The 20,000-nt window shown below is 44.0% G+C and overlaps 1 protein-coding gene across 5 annotated transcripts in view; it reads right to left on the reverse strand.

The window, feature by feature from the left end:
- LOC110487846 (CYFIP-related Rac1 interactor A) overlaps positions 1-20,000 on the reverse strand; it is a 75,783-nt gene that overhangs the window by 23,232 nt on the left and 32,551 nt on the right. For 3 of the 5 annotated variants that reach the window (XM_090228546.1, XM_090228545.1, XM_090228544.1), the window contains 2 exons: positions 8,276-8,355; positions 191-312 (listed from right to left, as the gene is read on the reverse strand). In XM_090228546.1, the coding sequence (XP_090084672.1) occupies positions 191-312; positions 8,276-8,348 (195 nt within the window). In that variant the 5' untranslated portion in view covers positions 8,349-8,355. Of the gene's footprint in view, positions 1-190; positions 313-8,275; positions 8,356-9,135; positions 9,398-20,000 lie in introns of those variants that run through there. The other 2 variants (XM_090228547.1, XM_090228548.1) reach the window with 2 other exon arrangements.

The following is a 20,000-nucleotide window of genomic DNA, read 5'->3' on the forward strand; positions in this document are numbered from 1 at the left end:
CACCTCTCGAATCTCTTGTCCCGCCCCTCCTCACTAACCCCTCCCCTCACCTCTCACACACCCCTCCCCTCACCTCTCGTATCTCCTGTCCCGCCCCTCCTCACTAACCCCTCCCCTCACCTCTCGAATCTCTTGTCCCGCCCCTCCTCACTAACCCCTCCCCTCACCTCTCACACACCCCTCCCCTCACCTCTCGTATCTCCTGTCCCGCCCCGTTGTATGACTGTAGTTCAGCCAGGATGCCGTGGGCCTCCTCCAGCACAGCACTGACCTGGTTCCATACCGCCGTCTCTGCCTCCGTAGGCTGGGCATCTGGAGGAGAATGGAGAATGATGGGACGTGGAGTTTTAGAGGGTAGAGTAGGTTTGAGGTTGAGAGTTAGAGAGGAGCATGATGGGACATGGAATTTTAGAGGGTAGAGTAGGTTTGGGGTTGAGAGTTAGAGAGGAGCATGATGGGACATGGCGTTTTGGAGAGAAATGGAGGGTTGGGATTAGAGTGGTGAATTAGGGTTAGGGTTATAGGAAGGTTGTGTGTGTGTGAGAGCGGGGAAGGAAATGAAAGGGTAAAGGAGGGGAGGCATAATGGGAAGGGTGTTTAGTTTCCGAGGAAGGAGAAGGATTGTAAGAGGAGAATAAGGACTAGATTATTAGAATATCCAATATCCAAAAGGTTTAGAACACAAACTCATTCCAGGGTTTTTCTTTATTATTTTTACTATTTTCTACATTGTAGAATAATAGTGAAGACATTAAACCTATTAAATAACAAATATGGAATCATGTAGTAACCCAAAAAAGATTATTCAAAGTAGCCACACTTTGCCTTGATGACAGCTTTGCACACTCTTGGAATTCTGTCAACAAGCTTCATGATGTAGTCACCTGGAATGCATTTAATTTAAAACCTCTTGAAGGTAGGGGGCACTATTTTTATGTTTGGAAAAATAACGTTCCCAAAGTAAACGGCCTATTTCTCAAGACCAGATGCTAGACTATGCATATCATTGACAGATTAGGATAGAAAACACTCTAAAGTTTTCAAAACTGTAAAAATATTGTCTGTGAGTATAACAGAACTGATATTGCAGGCGAAGGCCTGAGAAAAATCCAATCAGGAAGTGACTCTTACTTTGAAACCCATGTGTCCCTATGCATCCCTATTGCCCATTGAAAGGGATATCAACCAGATTCCTTTTTCTATGGCTTCCCTAAGGTGTCAACAGCCTTTAGACATAGTTTCAGGCTTTTATTTTGAAGAATGAGCATGAACGACCACATTGCGTAAGTGGACAGGTGGGAATCTCAGAGTGATTTGTGCGCAAAAAAGAGAGGCGGCCATTGTTACTCCCGGTCCTAGTGAAAAGCCAACTGTCTCGGTTGATATATTATCGAATAGATATTTGAAAAACACCATGATGATTGATTATAAAAAACGTTTGACATTTTTCTGTGGACCTTATGGATATAATTTGGAATTTTTGTCTGCGTTGTCGTGACCGCTCTTTCCGGTGGATTCCTGGGCATAACGCACTAAACTAACGGAGGTATTTGGATATAAAAAATATCTTTATGGAACAAAAGGAACATTTGTTGTCTAACTGGTAGTCTCGTGGGTGAAAACATCTGAAGATCATCAAAGGTAAACATTTAATTTGATTGCTTTTCTGATTTTCGTGACCAAATTACGTGATGCTAGGTGTACTTATTGTTTTGTCGAGCAATCGATAAACTTACACAAATGCTTGGATTGCTTTCGCTGTAAAGCGTAATTTCAACATCTGAGACAACAGGTGGATTAACAAAAGACTAAGCTGTGTTTTCCTATATTGCACTTGTGATTTCATGAATATGAATATTTTCTAGTAATATTATTTGACTGTGGCGCTATGCTATCCAACGGTTGTTGATGACAATTCTCCCGGATCCAGGATGGGTGGTTCTATTAACAGGTGTGACTTGTGGAATTGCTTTAATTCTTAATGCATTTGAGCCAATCAGTTGTGTTGTGACAAGGTAGGGGGGGTATACAGAATATAGCCCTATTTGGTAAAAAGACCAAGTACATATTATGGCAAGAACAGCTGAAATAAGCAAAGAGAAATGACAGTCCATCGTTACTTTAAGGCATAAAGGTCAGTCAATCTGGAACATTATAAGAACCTTTTGCAAACGCAAAACCCATCAAGCTCTATGATGAAACTGTCCCTCATGAGACCGCCACAGGGACGGAGGACCCAGCGTTACCTCTAATGCAGAGGATACGTTCATTAGAGTTACCTGTCCCTCATGAGGACCGCCACAGGGACGGAGGACCCAGCATTACCTCTAATGCAGAGGATACGTTCATTAGAGTTACCTGTCTCTCATGAGGACCGCCACAGGGATGGAGGACCCAGCGTTACCTCTAATGCAGAGGATACGTTCATTAGAGTTACCTGTCTCTCATGAGGACCGCCACAGGGACAAAGGACCCAGCGTTACCTCTAATGCAGAGGATACGTTCATTAGAGTTACCTGTCTCTCATGAGGACCGCCACAGGGATGGAGGACCCAGCGTTACCTCTAATGCAGAGGATATGTTCATTAGAGTTACCTGTCTCTCATGAGGACCGCTACAGGGACGGAAGACCCAGCATTACCTCTAATGCAGAGGATACGTTCATTAGAGTCACCAGCCTCAGAAATTGCAGCCCAAATAAACGCTTCATAGAGTTCAAGTAACAGAAACATCTCAACATCAACTGTTCAGAGGAGACTCTGTGAATCAGGCCTTCATGGTCAAATTGCTGCTAAGCAACCATTATTAAAGCACACCAATAAGAACAAGAGACTTGCTTGGGCCAAGAAACACGAGCAATAGACATTAGACTTGTGGAAATTTGTCCTTTTGACTAAATTCAAAATTTGAGATTTTGGGTTCCAACCAATGTGTCTTTGTGTGACGCAGTGTGAGTGAACGGATGATCTCTGCATGTGTATTTCCCACCGTAAAGCATGGAGGAGGAGGTGTTATGGTGTGGTGGTGCTTTGCTGCTGACACTGTGTATGATTTATTTAGAATTCACACACTTAACCAGCATGGTTACCACAGCATTCTGTAGCGATACCCCATCCCATCTGGTTTGGACTTAGTGGGACCGACCTCAACCCAATTGAGATGGTTTGGGATGAGTTGGACCGCAGACTGAAGGAAAATAAGCCAACGAGTGCTCAGCATATGTGGGAACTCCTTCAAGACGGTTGGAAAAGCATTCCAGGTGAAGCTGGTTGAGAGAATGCCAAGGATGTGCAAAGCTGTCATCAAGGCAAAGGGTGGCTATTTGAAGAATCTCAAATATAAAATACATTTTGATTTGTTTAACAGTTTTTTTTGTTTTCTACATAATTTCATGTGTTATTTCATAGTTTTGATTTCTTCACTATTATTATATAATGTAGAACATAGTACTAAAAAAAACTAAACTGGAATGAGTAGGTGCTCTAAAACTGTTGACCGGTTGTGTAAACATGTCTGTACAGTCATGACACACTGCGGAGGGCCAGATCCTGACATGAGATATATGTCTGTACAGTCATGACACACTGCGGAGGGCCAGATCCTGACATGAGATATATGTCTGTACAGTCATGACACACTGCGGAGGGCCAGATCCTGACATTAGATATATGTCTGTACAGGCATGACACACTGCGGAGGGCCAGATCCTGACATGAGATATATGTCTGTACAGTAATTCCAACTTTACTATTACAGTTGATTAGTCTCAGTCTTGTTCCACATTTGTTCATGATTTTTTTTGCGTCACTTCTCCTTCTGTTTATATTTACTCTAAAGAGTTTGATCAAAAGTGTAAAACATTGATTATCATTGAATCTTGCGTGGATGTCAGCATAACATTCACTGGGTTTACGTTACAGTACATGTGCCCGTCTCAAGTGAAGTATCTGGCCCTTCTGGTTTAATGTATTAGTTTAGTTGGTCACAGTACAGTCAGAAAGGGTGGAGAAGGCAGGAATCATCTCTGTCACACAGGGTAGTAATTGAAGCAGAACCTAAAGCTTGAGTTGTTGTGATGTCGTTGAATAATCAATCAATCAATCAATCAATTGTATTAATAAAGCCCTTTTTACATCAGCCGATAAACATACATCATTGTTTTTGCCAGTGGGTTTAAAAAGTGGCAGCCCTAGCTTTAGGAGTGGCAGCCCTAGCTTTAGGAGTGGCAGCCCTAGCTTTAGGAGTGGCAGCAGTAGGTGGGCTCTGGAGGGGGAGAAGGAGAGAAAGAGAGAGATCAAAGAAGAGTGCGGAAAGAGAGAGTGACAGAGAGAATTAAAGAGATTACCTGGAGAGAGAGAGAGAGGGCACAGAGAGAGGGTGAGAGCTGAGGCAGAGAGCTATTTACAATGTATTGACATGTATGTGTCATTGTCTCTCTCTCTTTCTGTCTCTGTCTCCGTCTCTCTCCATCTCTGTCTCTCTTGCTGTGGCTATCTCTCTCTCTATGTCTGTCTCTGTCTGTCTGTCTGTCTCTCTCTGTCTCTCTCTCTCTTTCTGTCTCTGTCTCTCTCTGTCTCCCTCTCTCTCATTCTCTCTTTCTGTCTCTCTCTCTCCCTCTTTATCTATCTCTTTCTGTCTGTCTCTCTCTGACTCTCTCTCTCCTTCTCTCATTCTCTCTCTCTCTCTTTCTGTCTCTCTCTCTCTTTCTCTCACTCTGTCTCTCTCTGTCTCTCTCTGTCTCTCTGTCTCTGTGTGTTGGTTTGTTAGTTTGTTAGTGAATAAACCAGAACCAGATTTGTGTCCAATGGTTTTATCCAGATCAGCTGAACAAATAAGCAACTGAGACTACCCCTAGGCACAGACAGTACAGCACACACAGGGTGCCTCTCAGTCACTATACCGTAGGCTTTGTTTGTTCATCTGTGATGAGTGTGTTTTAGTGACTAAATGGGACCGGCAGGGAAGAACCAACGCTGGAAGCAACAGGCTTAAGCAGATGCGATAGGCTGGTGTCCTATTGTGACATACAGCGCGTTCTGAAAGTATTCAGACCCCTTGGCTTTCTCCACATTTTGTTACATTAAAGCCTTCTAAAATGTTTGAAACAGTTTTTTTCCCCTTAGGGAAATATAAATAAATGAATAAAACTCAAATATTACATTTACAAAAGTATTCAGACCCATTACTCTGTACTTTGTGGAAGCACCTTTGGCAGTGATTAAAGCCTTGAGTCTTCTATGGTATGACACTACAAGCTTGACACACTTGTATTTGGGGAGTTTCTTCCATTCTTCTCCGCATATCCTCCCAAACTCTGTCAGATTGGATGAGGATCCTTGCTGTACAGCTGTTTTCAGGTCTCTCCAGAGATGTTCGATCAGGTTCAAGTCCGGGCTCTGGCTGGGCCACTCAAGGACATTCAGAGACTTCTCCCGAAGCCACTCCTGCGTTGCCTTGGCTGTGTGCTTTTGGTCGTTGTCCTGTTGGAATGTGATTCTTCGCCCCAGTCTGAGGTCCTAAGCGCTCTTGAGCAGGTTTTCAACAATGATCTCTCTCTACTTTGCCCCGTTCATCTTTCCCTCGATCCTGACTAGTCTTTCAGTCCTTTGTGCTGAAAAACATCCCCACAGCATGATGCTGCTACCACCGTGCTTCACCGTAGGGATGGTGCCAGGTTTCCTCCAGACGTGACGCTTTCAGGCCAAAGAGTTCAATCTTGATTTCATCAAATCAAATATTATTGTTTCTCCTGGTCTGAGAGTCTTTAGGTTCCTTTTGACAAAGTCAAAGCGGGCTGTCATGGGCCTTTTACTGAGGAGTGACTTCCGTCTGGCCAGTCTGTCATAAAGGCCTGATTGGTGGACTGGTGCAGAGATAGTTGTCCTTCTGGAAGGTTCTCCCATCTCCAAAGAGGAACTCTGGAGCTCTGTCAGAGGGATCATCGGTTTCTTGGTCACCTCCCTGACCAAGGCCCTTCTACCCTGATTATTCAGTTTGGTCTGGAATTTGCACGCATTTTTTAGTACCCTTCCCCAGATCTGTGCCTCGACACAATAATGTCTCGGAGCTCTACGGACAAGTCCCTCGATCTCTCGTTTTTGCTCTGACATGCACTGTCAACTGTGGGACTTTATATAGACAGGTGTGTGCCTTTCCAAATCATGTCCTGTCAATTGAATTTACCACAGGTGGACTCCAATCAAGTTGTAGAAACATCACAAGGATGATCAATGGAAACCAGATGCACGGGAGCTCAATTTTGAGTCTCGTGGCAAAGGGTCTGAATACTTATGGAAATAAAAAACTCTAAAAACCCATCTTCGCTCAGTCACTTGGAGGTATTGTATGTCGATTGAGGAGGGGGAAAAAAGGTAGATTAACTCCATCACTCCAGTGCAATGAATACGTTGAAAACTGTCATCACTCCGTCACTTCAGGGCAATCGATACATTGATCAACTATGGCTTTGAAGGGGAGGGAGGTGGAACCAGGGTTCTCATTTTGGTTACGGATGTGACACTTTCATGTCTATAGTTATGAAGTTGATCCATTTCCCTGGTCTGTGTTGTTTAGTTTGTAATGTAGTGGACTCATTTCCCTGGTCTGTGTTGTTTGGTTTGTAATGGAGTTGACCCATTTCCCTGGTCTGTGTTGTTTGGTTTGTAATGTAGTGGACTCATTTCCCTGGTCTGTGTTGTTTGGTTTATAATGGAGTTGACCCATTTCCCTGGTCTGTGTTGTTTGGTTTGAAATGGAGTTGAGTGGTTTAGGTTGTGAAGTTGATCCATATCCCTGGTCTATGTTGTTTGGTTTGTAATGGAGTTGAGTGGTTTAGGTTGTGGAGTTGATGCATTATTTTAGATTAGTTATGATGGTGACCCTGTAGCCTTGATATCTGTTGATTAGCTAACAATGGCAATTCATGTCTATTTAGATTAGTTATGTGTCGATGCTTTGTTTGATTCTACATAGAGGTGAACTAATGCAGTTTTAGGTTATGGAGTAGATCCCTAGAATTGGTCTTTGTTTTGGTCTGTATCATTGTTAACTCAAGCTTTCATCTATGTGACAGAGGTGACTTCTGCCTCTCACTGGAGCCAAAGAGCACAGTGCTGCTATAGAGAGGGGATTTACTCTACTTTAGTAGAAGAACCCCATTCTCCCTAGCAGTGTGCTACTCTGTTTCCATAGGAACTATAACAGATTCTACCAGAGAGTGGAAGGAACCATCTGTTAAATAGGGGGGACTTTGGAGAAGGAAGGAAAGAAGAAGTTAAAGGTTAGAGGTGAGAGTGGAAGGAGGGAAGGCAAGGATGGAGGTGGCCATTTTGTGACCGACCCTCGCTTTCCACACAAACACACATGCACGCACACACACCAGATTAAACACACAAACACATACACACAACACTCACTCACTCATCCAACAGCATTGCAACTCGGGAAGCTGATAGGGTGGATAGATATAGATGGTCTTTGGTTGTAAGACGTCTTTTATCTCAAAGCAACAAGATAAAAATAAGAGGTATGGCATTCTGAAGACTGTTGCTAAATTGCTTCCTAAATAGGGCCCGATACCAATCTGAAAGTCTGTGTACAATTTGAATCATCCACATAGTAGTAGCCATATTTCAGTTTATTGCTTTGAACTAGTCTTCACACATAACTCCAGATTAGTTATTACTTATGAAGACCAGCGTCTTGAGCTGAAAAAAAGAAAATGGAGGAAACGGTGAGGACTGAGGAGAGAAACATGGAGGAGGAGAGAAACATGGAGGAGGAGAGAAACATGGAGGAGGAGAGAAACATGGAGGAGGAGGGAAACATGGAGGAGGAGAGAAACATGGAGGAGAGAAACATGGAGGAGGAGAGAAACATGGAGGAGAGAAACATGGAGGAGAGAAACATGGAGGAGGAGAGAAACATGGAGGAGGAGGGAAACATGGAGGAGGAGATAAACATGGAGGAGGAGAGAAACATGGAGGAGGAGAGAAACATGGAGGAGAGAAACATGGAGGAGAGAAACATGGAGGAGGAGAGAAACATGGAGGAGGAGAGAAACATGGAGGAGGAGGAGAGAAACATGGAGGAGGAGGAGAGAAACATGGAGGAGGAGAGAAACATGGAGGAGAGAAGGAGGGAGACTACAGGTATATGACAAACAACACTGAGACAGAATGAAGGAAGGAACTATAAATAAATAAATAAAAAATACAAAATAAATTTGATAAACAGAGAGAGAAATAAAAAAATGATAAAAAGAGGATGGTCTCACGTTCAAAGTCAAGGAAAATGATTGGGCCATGCTCTAGGTCGGAGCAAGCCAGCACTTTCAGGAGGTTACCCATGAATCTCCTAGAACAGAAAGAGGGAAGAAGAGGATTGTGTGGGTGATGAAGGGGAGGTGTGAGGGACGTGTGTGTGTGTGTGTGGTGTGTGCGGTGTGTGTGTGTATTGGTTGGGGTAGGAGGGGGTGGGTTGGTCGGGTGTGACGGTGGTATAGTTTGTCCAGGTATGTCATGGGTGGCGTTGGCATGGCAACATGGACAGACAGATCACTCTCTCACTCGGGTTTGTTTTCTTCTAGCGCTCTGCTGTCCAGCTTCTCAGTACTGAAGGACTGCTGGGTATGTCTGTCCAGCCTCTCAGTCCTTGAGGACTGCTGGGTAGTCTGTCCAGCCTCTCAGTCCTGGAGGACTGCTGGGTACATCTGTCCAGCCTCTCAGTCCTGGAGGACTGCTGGTTAGTCTGTCCAACTTCTCAGTACTGGAGGTCTGCTGGCTACGTCCTCTGGTTATTGTGATATCAATTTAAATTAAATATTAACTACAAATTGATATTTTTTGTGCTTTGCTTAAGCTGATTAAAGATGTCAATATTTCAAGGGATCTTGGGGCTTATGAGGACTAATTGGTTCCGAAGCTGTTCACGAGCGCAAATAATGAGAGTGAGGGCAGAGAGTTTCTGAACATGACAAACACCACCCACAGCACAACAACACTCCAACACACCATGAGAACAGCAACCCACATCTACAACCCCATTCCTCTCCACCCGAACCACAACCTGCACCTCTGACCTCCAACCTGCATCACACACTGATACACACACATGCACATCCCAGCGCTCACTTACTTTCGAAGTCCAGGAAAAAATGTGGACAGTTTTCTAAATCCTTGCCAAGGACCTTAATGAGGTTCCCCATGGCTGCAACCTGGACAGGAGAGAGATAGACAAACAGTAGAACTAACCTTAACCTAGACTGGAGAGAGATAGACAAACAGAGAACTAACCTTAACCTAGACTGGAGAGAGATAGACAAACAGAGAACTAATCTTAACCTAGACTGGAGAGAGATAGACAAACAGAGAACTAACCTTAACCTAGACTGGAGAGAGATAGACAAACAGTAGAACTAACCTTAACCTAGACTGGAGAGAGATAGACAACCATAGAACTAACCTTAACCTAGACTGGAGAGAGATAGACAAACAATATAACTAACCCTAACCCTATCCTAACCCTAACCCAGCAATAACCCCATACCCTACCCTACCCCGCCCTAACCTTAACCCTAACCTAACCCCTACCCTAACTGTAACCCCTACCCTAACCCTACGCTAACCCCTACCCCAACATTAACCCAACCCTAACACCTACCATGACCCTAACCAATACCCCAACACTAACTCCTTTCCTAACCCTAACCCCTAGCCTAACTCCTACCCCAACACAAAATCTACCCCAACCCTAACTCCTATCCCAACCCTCACCCCTAACCTAACTCCTATCCTAACCCTAACCCCTAACCTAACTCCTATCCTAACCCTAACCCCTAACCTAACTCCTATCCTAACCCTAACCTCTAACCTAACTCCTATCCTAACCCTAACTCCTAACCTAACTCCTATCCTAACCCTAACCACTAACCTAACTCCTATCCTAACCCTAACCCCTAACCTAACTCCTATCCTAACCCTAACCACTAACCTAACTCCTATCCTAACCCTAACCACTAACCTAACTCCTATCCTAACCCTAACCCCTAACCTAACTCCTATCCTAACCCTTCTCTGTCCTGGCCCTCCCACGTTTCGGTCGAATTGGACCGATTTACAAGTTTTCTCTCTGTAAAATGTAGTTCATTTAATCTGATTGTCATAAGGTTCCATGACTTTGTCCACACAGGACATTTGAACACACAAAATACATTTTGATGATTTCCACTACATTTTGGGTGTTTTATTTAACCTTTGTCCACCCGTGGTTTTCTCTGTCAAAAATGACCCGTCATTAGAAACTAATAGGTGAGACTACAATTAGAGTATGAAATGGAGTTCAGGCACATGCCCATTCATCAGATGGACACACTTCCTCTCTCAGACCCCCACATGCATGTGTGTTTGAGCACACACACACACACACTTCACTCCCCTTCTTGGTTCCATGGCAACCCCCACAGGAACCTTTCCCCAATAGAACCTTTCCCCCACGGGAACCACACCTGTTGGCATTCTCACAAACAATCACAACATTGTTTCAATTATATTTTGAACTTTTCTCACAGCTCTGGTATATAAAGCTTATTTGAGGCCTTGTTCACAATTCATTCTGTGGCAGCACAATGACCAAACGATATACTGTATGTGAGGCTCTTGATCATATCTTTGATCATGACGCTGGTGAGGAGGAGAGAGGACAGGAAACTGACAGTAAAGTAGTCTGTGATGAATAGCACAATATGTTTAATCTGAGTATTTGTTATAGTCAAAATAATCCATACATTATGCATTTTTCTCTCAAAAACGAGTTGTGTGAGCTCAGGTCAATGAGGCCTACAGGCCATAAATAGCTAATAGAAGTTCAAAACTTGTAATGTTCACAACAACTTAAAATTAATTTAAGTTGATAGAAATATCTAACACAACATTAGGTGATAATATATGTATTATTATGGATTTCTAATCAGCTGTAACGGGGCGGACATTTTGGACCGGGAACACAGAATGAATGAATATAAACCGAACGTAACAGGAGGGTTAAGACACTGTTTGAAGAGGTTTCAGATGGTTCCACCATTGGGGTACCAGGACAGAGAAGGGTTTGGACTGGGCTGAGCGGGAGCTGCCCTCCAGTAGGGGTGGGAGGGCCAGGACAGAGAAGGGTTTGGACTGGGCAGAGCGGGAGCTGCCCTCCAGTAGGGGTGGGAGGGCCAGGACAGAGAAGGGTTTGGACTGGGCAGAGCGGGAAGTGAAGTGGCAGAACAGAGTGCTCGGGTTGGGGTGTAGGGTTTGAGATCTGAGGTGGCAGAACAGAGTGCTCGGGTTGGGGTGTAGAGTTTGAGACCTGAGGTGGCAGAACGGAGTGCTCGGGTTGGGGTGTAGGGTTTACGTATACTCTGAAGGTAGGAAGGGGCAGTTCCTCTTGGTAAGCATACTAACCCCTACCCCAAACCTAACCCCTACCAAAACCCTATCCTCTAACCTAACCCCTACCCCAACACTGAACCTACCCCGACCCTACCCCGACCCTGCCCTGACCCTACCCCGACCCCGACCCTACCCCAACCCTACTCCAACCCCCCAACACTAGTCCAAACCTAACCTCTAACTTCTAACCCCAACTCTAACCCCTAACCCCTAGTGTGTAAGATGGCTCCGGAGAGGATGGCTGCCGTTTCATTTGGCTCTTAAACCAACCGTGCCATTTTGTTTTGTTTTTTTCAAAATAAATGTTTGTGACTATATTTTGTACATCATGTTGCTGCCACAGCCTCTTTAAGACCTAAAATAGCATATGGAAAATCAGAACAGATTCATCTTCAACTGGATAAAGAATCTTAAATGTGTTTTACGTCATGTCTATCAGCAAAAAGGGGAAAAAAAACTCTAGACCATCTTTACTCCACACACAGAGACACGTACAAAGCTCTCCCTCACCCTACATTTGGCAAATCTGACCATAATTCTATATTCCTGATGCCTGCTTACAAGCAGGAAACACCAGTGACTTGGTCTATAAACAAGTGGTCAGATGATAGCAGATGCTAAGCTACAGGACTGTTTTTATTATCACAGACTGGTGCTTGTGCCGGGATTCTTCCGATGGCATTGAGGAGTACACCACGTCAGTCACTGGCTTCATCAATAAGTGCATCGATGACGTCGTCCCGACAGTGACTGTACATATAAACCCTAACCAGATGCCATGGATTACAGACAACATCCGCACTGAGCTAAAGGGTAGAGCTGCCGCTTTCAAGGAGCGGGACTCTAACACGGAAGCTTATAAGAAATCCTGCTATGCCCTCGAAAAATCAAACAGGCAAAGCTTCAATACAAGACTAAGATCGAATCATACTACACCGGCTCTGACGATCGTCGGATTTGGCAGGGCTTGCTACCTATTACAGACTACAAAGGGAAGCACAGCCGAGAGCTGCCCAGTGACACGGGCCTACCTGACAAGCAAAATTACTTCTATGCTCGCTCCGAGGCAACTAACAATGCATGAGAGCACCAGCTGTTCCAGATGACTGTGTGATCTTGCTCAGTTGTGCACTGGGGCCTCCCACTCCTCTTTCTGTTCTAGTTAGAGACAGTTTGCGCTGTTCTGTAAAGGGAGTAGTACACAGCATTGTACGAGATCTTCAGATTCTTGGCATATTCTCGCATGGAAAAGCTTTCATTACTCAGAACAAGAATAGTTATTTGTTTCTGGCCATTTTGAGCCGATAATCGAACCCACAAATGCTGATGCTCCAGATACTCAACCAGTTGTATTGATTCTTTAATCAAAACAACAGTTCTCAGCTGTGCTAACATAATTGCAATATGGTTTTCTAATGATCAATTAGCCTTTTAAAATTATAAACTTGGATTAGCAAATACAACATGCCATTGAAACACAGGAGTGATGGTTGCTGATAATGGGCCTCTGTACACCTATGTAGATATTCCATTAAAAAAATAATCAGCTTCCAGCTGCAATAGTCATTTACAACATTAAGAATATCTACACTGTACAAGGACATTTCGAAGTGACCCCAAACTTTTGAAAGGCAGTGTATAAATTACCACAATTACCTCTACTAAACGGTGCCCCCCCCACAGTGACTCTGTACCGTAACACCCTGTATATAGCCTCCACATTGACTCTGTACCGTAACACCCTGTATATAGCCTCCACATTGACTCTGTACCGTAACACCCTGTATATATCCTCCACTTTGACTCTGTCCTGGTACCCACTCTATATAACCTTCACATTGACTCTGTGCAGGTACCCCTTGTATATAGCCTCCACATTGACTCTGTACCGTAACACCCTGTATATAGCCTCCACATTGACTCTGTACCGTAACACCCTGTATATAGTCTCCACATTAACTCTGTACCGGTACCCCCTGTATATAGCCTCCACATTGACTCTGTACCGTAACACCCTGTATATAGCCTCCACATTGACTCTGTACCGGTACCCCCTGTATATAGCCTCCACATTGACTCTGTACCGTAACACCCTGTATATGGCCTCCACATTGACTCTGTCCTGTAATACCCTGAATATAGCCTCCAAATTGACTCTGTACTGGTACCCCCTGTATATAGCCTCCACATTGAGTCTGTACCGTAACACACTGTATATAGTCTCCACATTGACTCTGTGCCAGTAACCCCTGCATATAGCCTCCACATTGACTCTGTACCGGTACCCCCTGTATATAGCCTCCACATTGACTCTGTACCGGTACCCCCTGTATATAGCCTCCACATTGACTCTGTACGGGTACCCCCTGTATATAGCCTCCACATTGACTCTGTACCGTAATACCCTGTATATAGCCTCCACATTGACTCTGTACCGGTACCCCCTGTATATAGCCTCCACATTGACTCTGTACAGGTACCCCCTGTATATAGCCTCCACATTGACTCTGTACCGGTACCACCTGTATATAGCCTCCACATTGACTCTGTACCGGTACCCCCTGTATATAGCCTCCACATTGACTCTGTACCGGTACCCCCTGTATATAGCCTCCACATTGACTCTGTACCGGTATCCCCTGTATATAGCCTCCACATTGACTCTGTACCGGTACCCCCTGTATATAGCCTCCACATTGACTCTGTACCGGTACCCCCTGTATATAGCCTCCACATTGACTCTGTACCGGTATCCCCTGTATATAGCCTCCACATTGACTCTGTACCGGTACCCCCTGTATATAGTCTCCACATTGACTCTGTACCGGTACCCCCTGTATATAGCCTCCACATTGACTCTGCCACCATTGTTCCTGTTCCCAAGAAAGTTAAGGTAACTGAGCTAAATGACTACCGCCCCGTAGCACTCACATCCGTCATCATGAAGTGCTTTGAGAGACTAGTCAAGGACCATATCACCTCCACCCTACCTGACACCCTAGACCCACTCCAATTTGCTTACCGCCCAAATAGGTCCACAGACGATGCAATCTCAACCACACTGCACACTGCCCTAACCCATCTGGACAAGAGGAATGCCTATGTGAGAATGCTGTTCATCGACTACAGCTCGGCATTCAACACCATAGTACCCTCCAAGCTCGTCATCAAGCTCGAGACCCTGGGTCTCGACCCCGCCCTGTGCAACTGGGTACTGGACTTCCTGACGGGCCGCCCCCAGGTGGTGAGGGTAGGCAACAACATCTCCTCCCCGCTGATCCTCAACACTGGGGCCCCACAAGGTTGCGTTCTGAGCCCTCTCCTGTACTCCCTGTTCACCCACGACTGCGTGGCCACGCACGCCTCCAACTCAATCATCAAGTTTGCGGACGACACAACAGTGGTAGGCTTGATTACCAACAACGATGAGACGGCCTACAGGGAGGAGGTGAGGGCCCTCGGAGTGTGGTGTCAGGAAAACAACCTCACACTCAACGTCATCAAAACTAAGGAGATGATTGTGGACTTCAGGAAACAGCAGAGGGAACACCCCCCTATCCACATCGATGGAACAGTAGTGGAGAGGGTAGCAAGTTTTAAGTTCCTCGGCATACACATCACAGACAAACTGAATTGGTCCACTCACAAAGACAGCATCGTGAAGAAGGCGCAGCAGCGCCTCTTCAACCTCAGGAGGCTGAAGAAATTCGGCTTGTCACCAAAAGCACTCACAAACTTCTACAGATGCACAATCGAGAGCATCCTGGCGGGCTGTATCACCGCCTGGTATGGCAACTGCACCGCCCTCAACCGTAAGGCTCTCCAGAGGGTAGTGAGGTCTGCACAACGCATCACCGGGGGCAAACTACCTGCCCTCCAGGACACCTACACCACCCGATGTCACAGGAAGGCCATAAAGATCATCAAGGACATCAACCACCCGAGCCACTGCCTGTTCACCCCGCTATCATCCAGAAGGCGAGGTCAGTACAGGTGCATCAAAGCTGGGACCGAGAGACTGAAAAACAGCTTCTATCTCAAGGCCATCAGACTGTTAAACAGCCACCACTAACACTGAGTGGCTGCTGCCAACACACTGACACTGACTCAACTCCAGCCACTTTAATAATGGGAATTGATGGGAAATGATGTAAATATATCACTAGCCACTTTAAACAATGCTACCTTATATAAATGTTACTTACCCTACATTATTCATCTCATATGCATACGTATATACTGTACTCTATATCATCGACGGTATCCTTATGTAATACATGTATCACTAGCCACTTTATACTATACTATGCCACTTTGTTTACATACTCATCTCATTTGTACATACTGTACCCGATACCATCTACTGTATCTTGCCTATGCTGCTCTGTACCATCACTCATTCATATATCCTTATGTACATATTCTTTATCCCCTTACACTGTGTACAAGACAGTAGTTTTGGAATTGTTAGTTAGATTACTTGTTATTACTGCATTGTCGGAACTAGAAGCACAAGCATTTCGCTACACTCGCATTAACATCTGCTAACCATGTGTATGTGACAAATAAAATTTGATTTGATTTGATTTGATTTGTACCGGTACCCCCTGTATATAGCCTTCACATTGACTCTGTACCGGTATCCCCTGTATATAGCCTCCACATTGACTCTGTACCGTAACACCCTGTATATAGCCTCCACATTGACTCTGTACCGGTACCCCCTGTATATAGCCTCCACATTGACTCTGTACCGTAACACCCTGTATATAGCCTCCACATTGACTCTGTACCGGTACCCCCTGTATATAGCCTCCACATTGACTCTGTACCGTAACACCCTGTATATAGCCTCCACATTGACTCTGTACCGGTACCCCCTGTATATAGCCTCCACATTGACTCTGTACCGGTACCCCCTGTATATAGCCTCCACATTGACTCTGTACCGTAATACCCTGTATATAGCCTCCACATTGACTCTGTACCGTAACACCCTGCATATAGTCTCCACATTGACTCTGTACCATAACACCCTGTATATAGCCTCCATATTGACTCTGTACCATAACACCCTGTATATAGCCTCCACATTGACTCTGTACCGTAACACCCTGTATATAGCCTCCACATTGACTCTGTACCGGTACCCCCTATATATAGCCTCCACATTGACTCTGTACCGGTACCCCCTGTATATAGCCTCCACATTGACTCTGTACCGGTACCCCCTGTATATAGCCTCCACATTGACTGTGTACCATAATACCCTGTATATAGCCTCCACATTGACTCTGTACCATAACACCCTGTATATAGTCTCCACATTGACTCTGTACCATAACACCCTGTATATAGCCTCCACATTGACTCTGTACCGGTACCCCCTATATATAGACTCCACATTGACTCTGTACCGGTACCCCCTGTATATAGCCTCCACATTGACTCTGTACCGTAATACCCTGTATATTGACTCTGTACCATAATACCCTGTATATAGCCTCCACATTGACTCTGTACCGGTACCCCCTGTATATAGCCTACACATTGACTCTGTACCGTAATACCCTGTATATAGCCTCCACATTGACTCTGTACCGTAATACCCTGTATATAGCCTCCACATTGACTCTGTACCGTAATACCCTGTATATAGCCTCCACATTGACTCTGTACCGTAATACCCTGTATATAGCCTCCACATTGACTCTGTACCGGTGCCCCCTGTATATAGCCTCCACATTGACTCTGTACCGTAATACCCTGTATATAGCCTCCACATTGACTCTGTACCGTAATACCCTGTATATAGCCTCCACATTGACTCTGTACCGTAATACCCTGTATATAGCCTCCACATTGACTCTGTACCGTAATACCCTGTATATAGCCTCCACATTGACTCTGTACCGTAATACCCTGTATATAGCCTCCACATTGACTCTGTACCGTAATACCCTGTATATAGCCTCCACATTGACTCTGTACCGTAATACCCTGTATATAGCCTCCACATTGACTCTGTACCGTAATACCCTGTATATAGTCTCTCTATTGTTATTTTACTGCGGGTTTTTAATTTTGTATTACTTTATTTGATTAATTTATTTTAACCATTGTTGGTTAAGGGCTTGTAAATAAGCATTTCCCTGTAAGGTCTAGCTAGACCTGTTGTATTCGGCACATAAACAATAACAAATTGATTTGATTTGATTTGACCCCTAACAGGAGATAACAACAGACACATACATGACAGAGAAAATTACTTTACTCACGTCATATTATTGTAGCTGCCTTATTATACAAACCTAACCTTCCTCTCATCTAATCACCTTTCCTGACCTGTCGTCTCCTCTAGTCGTCTCCTCTAGTCTAACAACTCCCCTGTTAAAATGAAACTCCATCAATCAATATATTATTAAATTAATCAGGATATTGTTTGTATACATGCTACTGTACATGCATATTATAGCTCTAACGTCTAACAGTATATCTACTGTTGACAGTATACAGTGCTTTGCGAAAGTATTCGGCCCCTTGAACTTTGCGACCTTTTGCCACATTTCAGGCTTCAAACATAAAGATATAAAACTGTATTTTTTTTTGTGAAGAATCAACAACAAGTGGGACAAAATCATGAAGTGGAACGACATTTATTGGATATTTCAAACTTTTTTAACAAATCAAAAACTGAAAAATTGGGCGTGCAAAATTATTCAGCCCCCATTAAGTTAATACTTTGTAGCGCCACCTTTTGCTGCGATTACAGCTGTAAGTCGCTTGGGGTATGTCTCTATCAGTTTTGCACATCGAGAGACTGACATTTTTTCCCATTCCTCCTTGCAAAACAGCTCGAGCTCAGTGAGGTTGGATGAAGAGCATTTGTGAACAGCAGTTTTCAGTTCTTTCCACAGATTCTCGATTGGATTCAGGTCTGGACTTTGACTTGGCCATTCTAACACCTGGATATATTTATTTTTGAAACATTCCATTGTAGATTTTGCTTTATGTTTTGGATCATTGTCTTGTTGGAAGACAAATCTCCGTCCCAGTCTCAGGTCTTTTGCAGACTCCATCAGGTTTTCTTCCAGAATGGTCCTGTATTTGGCTCCATCCATCTTCCCATCAATTTTAACCATCTTCCCTGTCCCTGCTGAAGAAAAGCAGGCCCAAACCATGATGCTGCCACCACCATGTTTGACAGTGGGTATGGTGTGTTCAGGCTGATGAGCTGTGTTGCTTTTACTCCAAACATAACATTTTGCATTGTTGCCAAAAAGTTCAATTTTGGTTTCATCTGACCAGAGCACCTTCTTCCACATGTTTGGTGTGTCTCCCAGGTGGCTTGTGGCAAACTTTAAACAACACTTTTCATGGATATCTTTAAGAAATGGCTTTCTTCTTGCCACTCTTCCATAAAGGCCAGATTTGTGCAATATACGACTGATTGTTGTCCTATGGACAGAGTCTCCCACCTCAGCTGTAGATCTCTGCAGTTCATCCAGAGTGATCATGGGCCTCTTGGCTGCATCTCTGATCAGTCTTCTCCTTGTATGAGCTGAAAGTTTAGAGGGACGGCCAGGTCTTGGTAGATTTGCAGTGGTCTGATACTCCTTTCATTTCAATATTATCGCTTGCACAGTGCTCCTTGCGAGAAAAAAACGCGAATTGGTCACAGCCATTCCTTTGTTCCAGTACTCAGAAGAAGGACAAACGATGGCCGGTTGAATTGAAATTTGTTTTGTGTGTTTAAAACATCATAAAGCTTGCTTCTGCACTTAGTTTGACCTGTTTAGTCGACATATAATATGTAATTTTGAAGTTTTGATGCGCAACTTTTCCGGACCAGAGGACATTTTGGGTGCATTTCAGCTGATGTTATTAGCAGTAGCTAATACAAAGACGCAAGACTTGAAACCAAACGATGTATTGGGTAAGTATGAAGCCTTCCAGAACATTCTGAACGAAGACCATCGAAGGTAAGGGAATATTTATGCTGAAATCTGTGTTTCTGTTGACTCCAACATTACGGAGAAATGTACCTTATATCTGAGCGCCGTCTCAGAATATTGAATAGTGAGCGATTTCTGTAACGTTAAAAATAAATGTAACAAAGCGATTGCATAAAGAAGCAGTGTATCTTTCTAACTATATGTAGAACATGTATATTTAGTCAAAGTTTATGATGTCTATTTACGTTATCTTGCCGCGCTACCTAGATTTCCTGCGGACATTTTTGAGTAATTTCTGAACATGAACTCAATGTAAATGGACATTTATGGATATAAATGGCATATTATTGAAAAAAAAAAGTACTGTGTAACATGTCCTATTACTGTCATCTGATGAAGATTTTCAAAAGGTTAGTGAATGATTTATTTTTTAATCCTGCTTTTATAATTTTATATTTTCTGGGACAAAATGGCTGCCACTTGTCTTGGTTTCGGTGGTGGTCTAATATAAATATGTGGTGTGTTTTCGCCGTAAAACATTTTAAAAATCTGACATGCTGGGTAGATGAACAAGGTGTTTATCTTTCATTTGAGCTATTGGACTTAATAATGTGTG

This window comes from Oncorhynchus mykiss, chromosome 30, assembly GCF_057628025.1.
Source record: "Oncorhynchus mykiss isolate SJ-2025 chromosome 30, ASM5762802v1, whole genome shotgun sequence".
Lineage (NCBI taxonomy): Eukaryota > Metazoa > Chordata > Actinopteri > Salmoniformes > Salmonidae > Oncorhynchus > Oncorhynchus mykiss.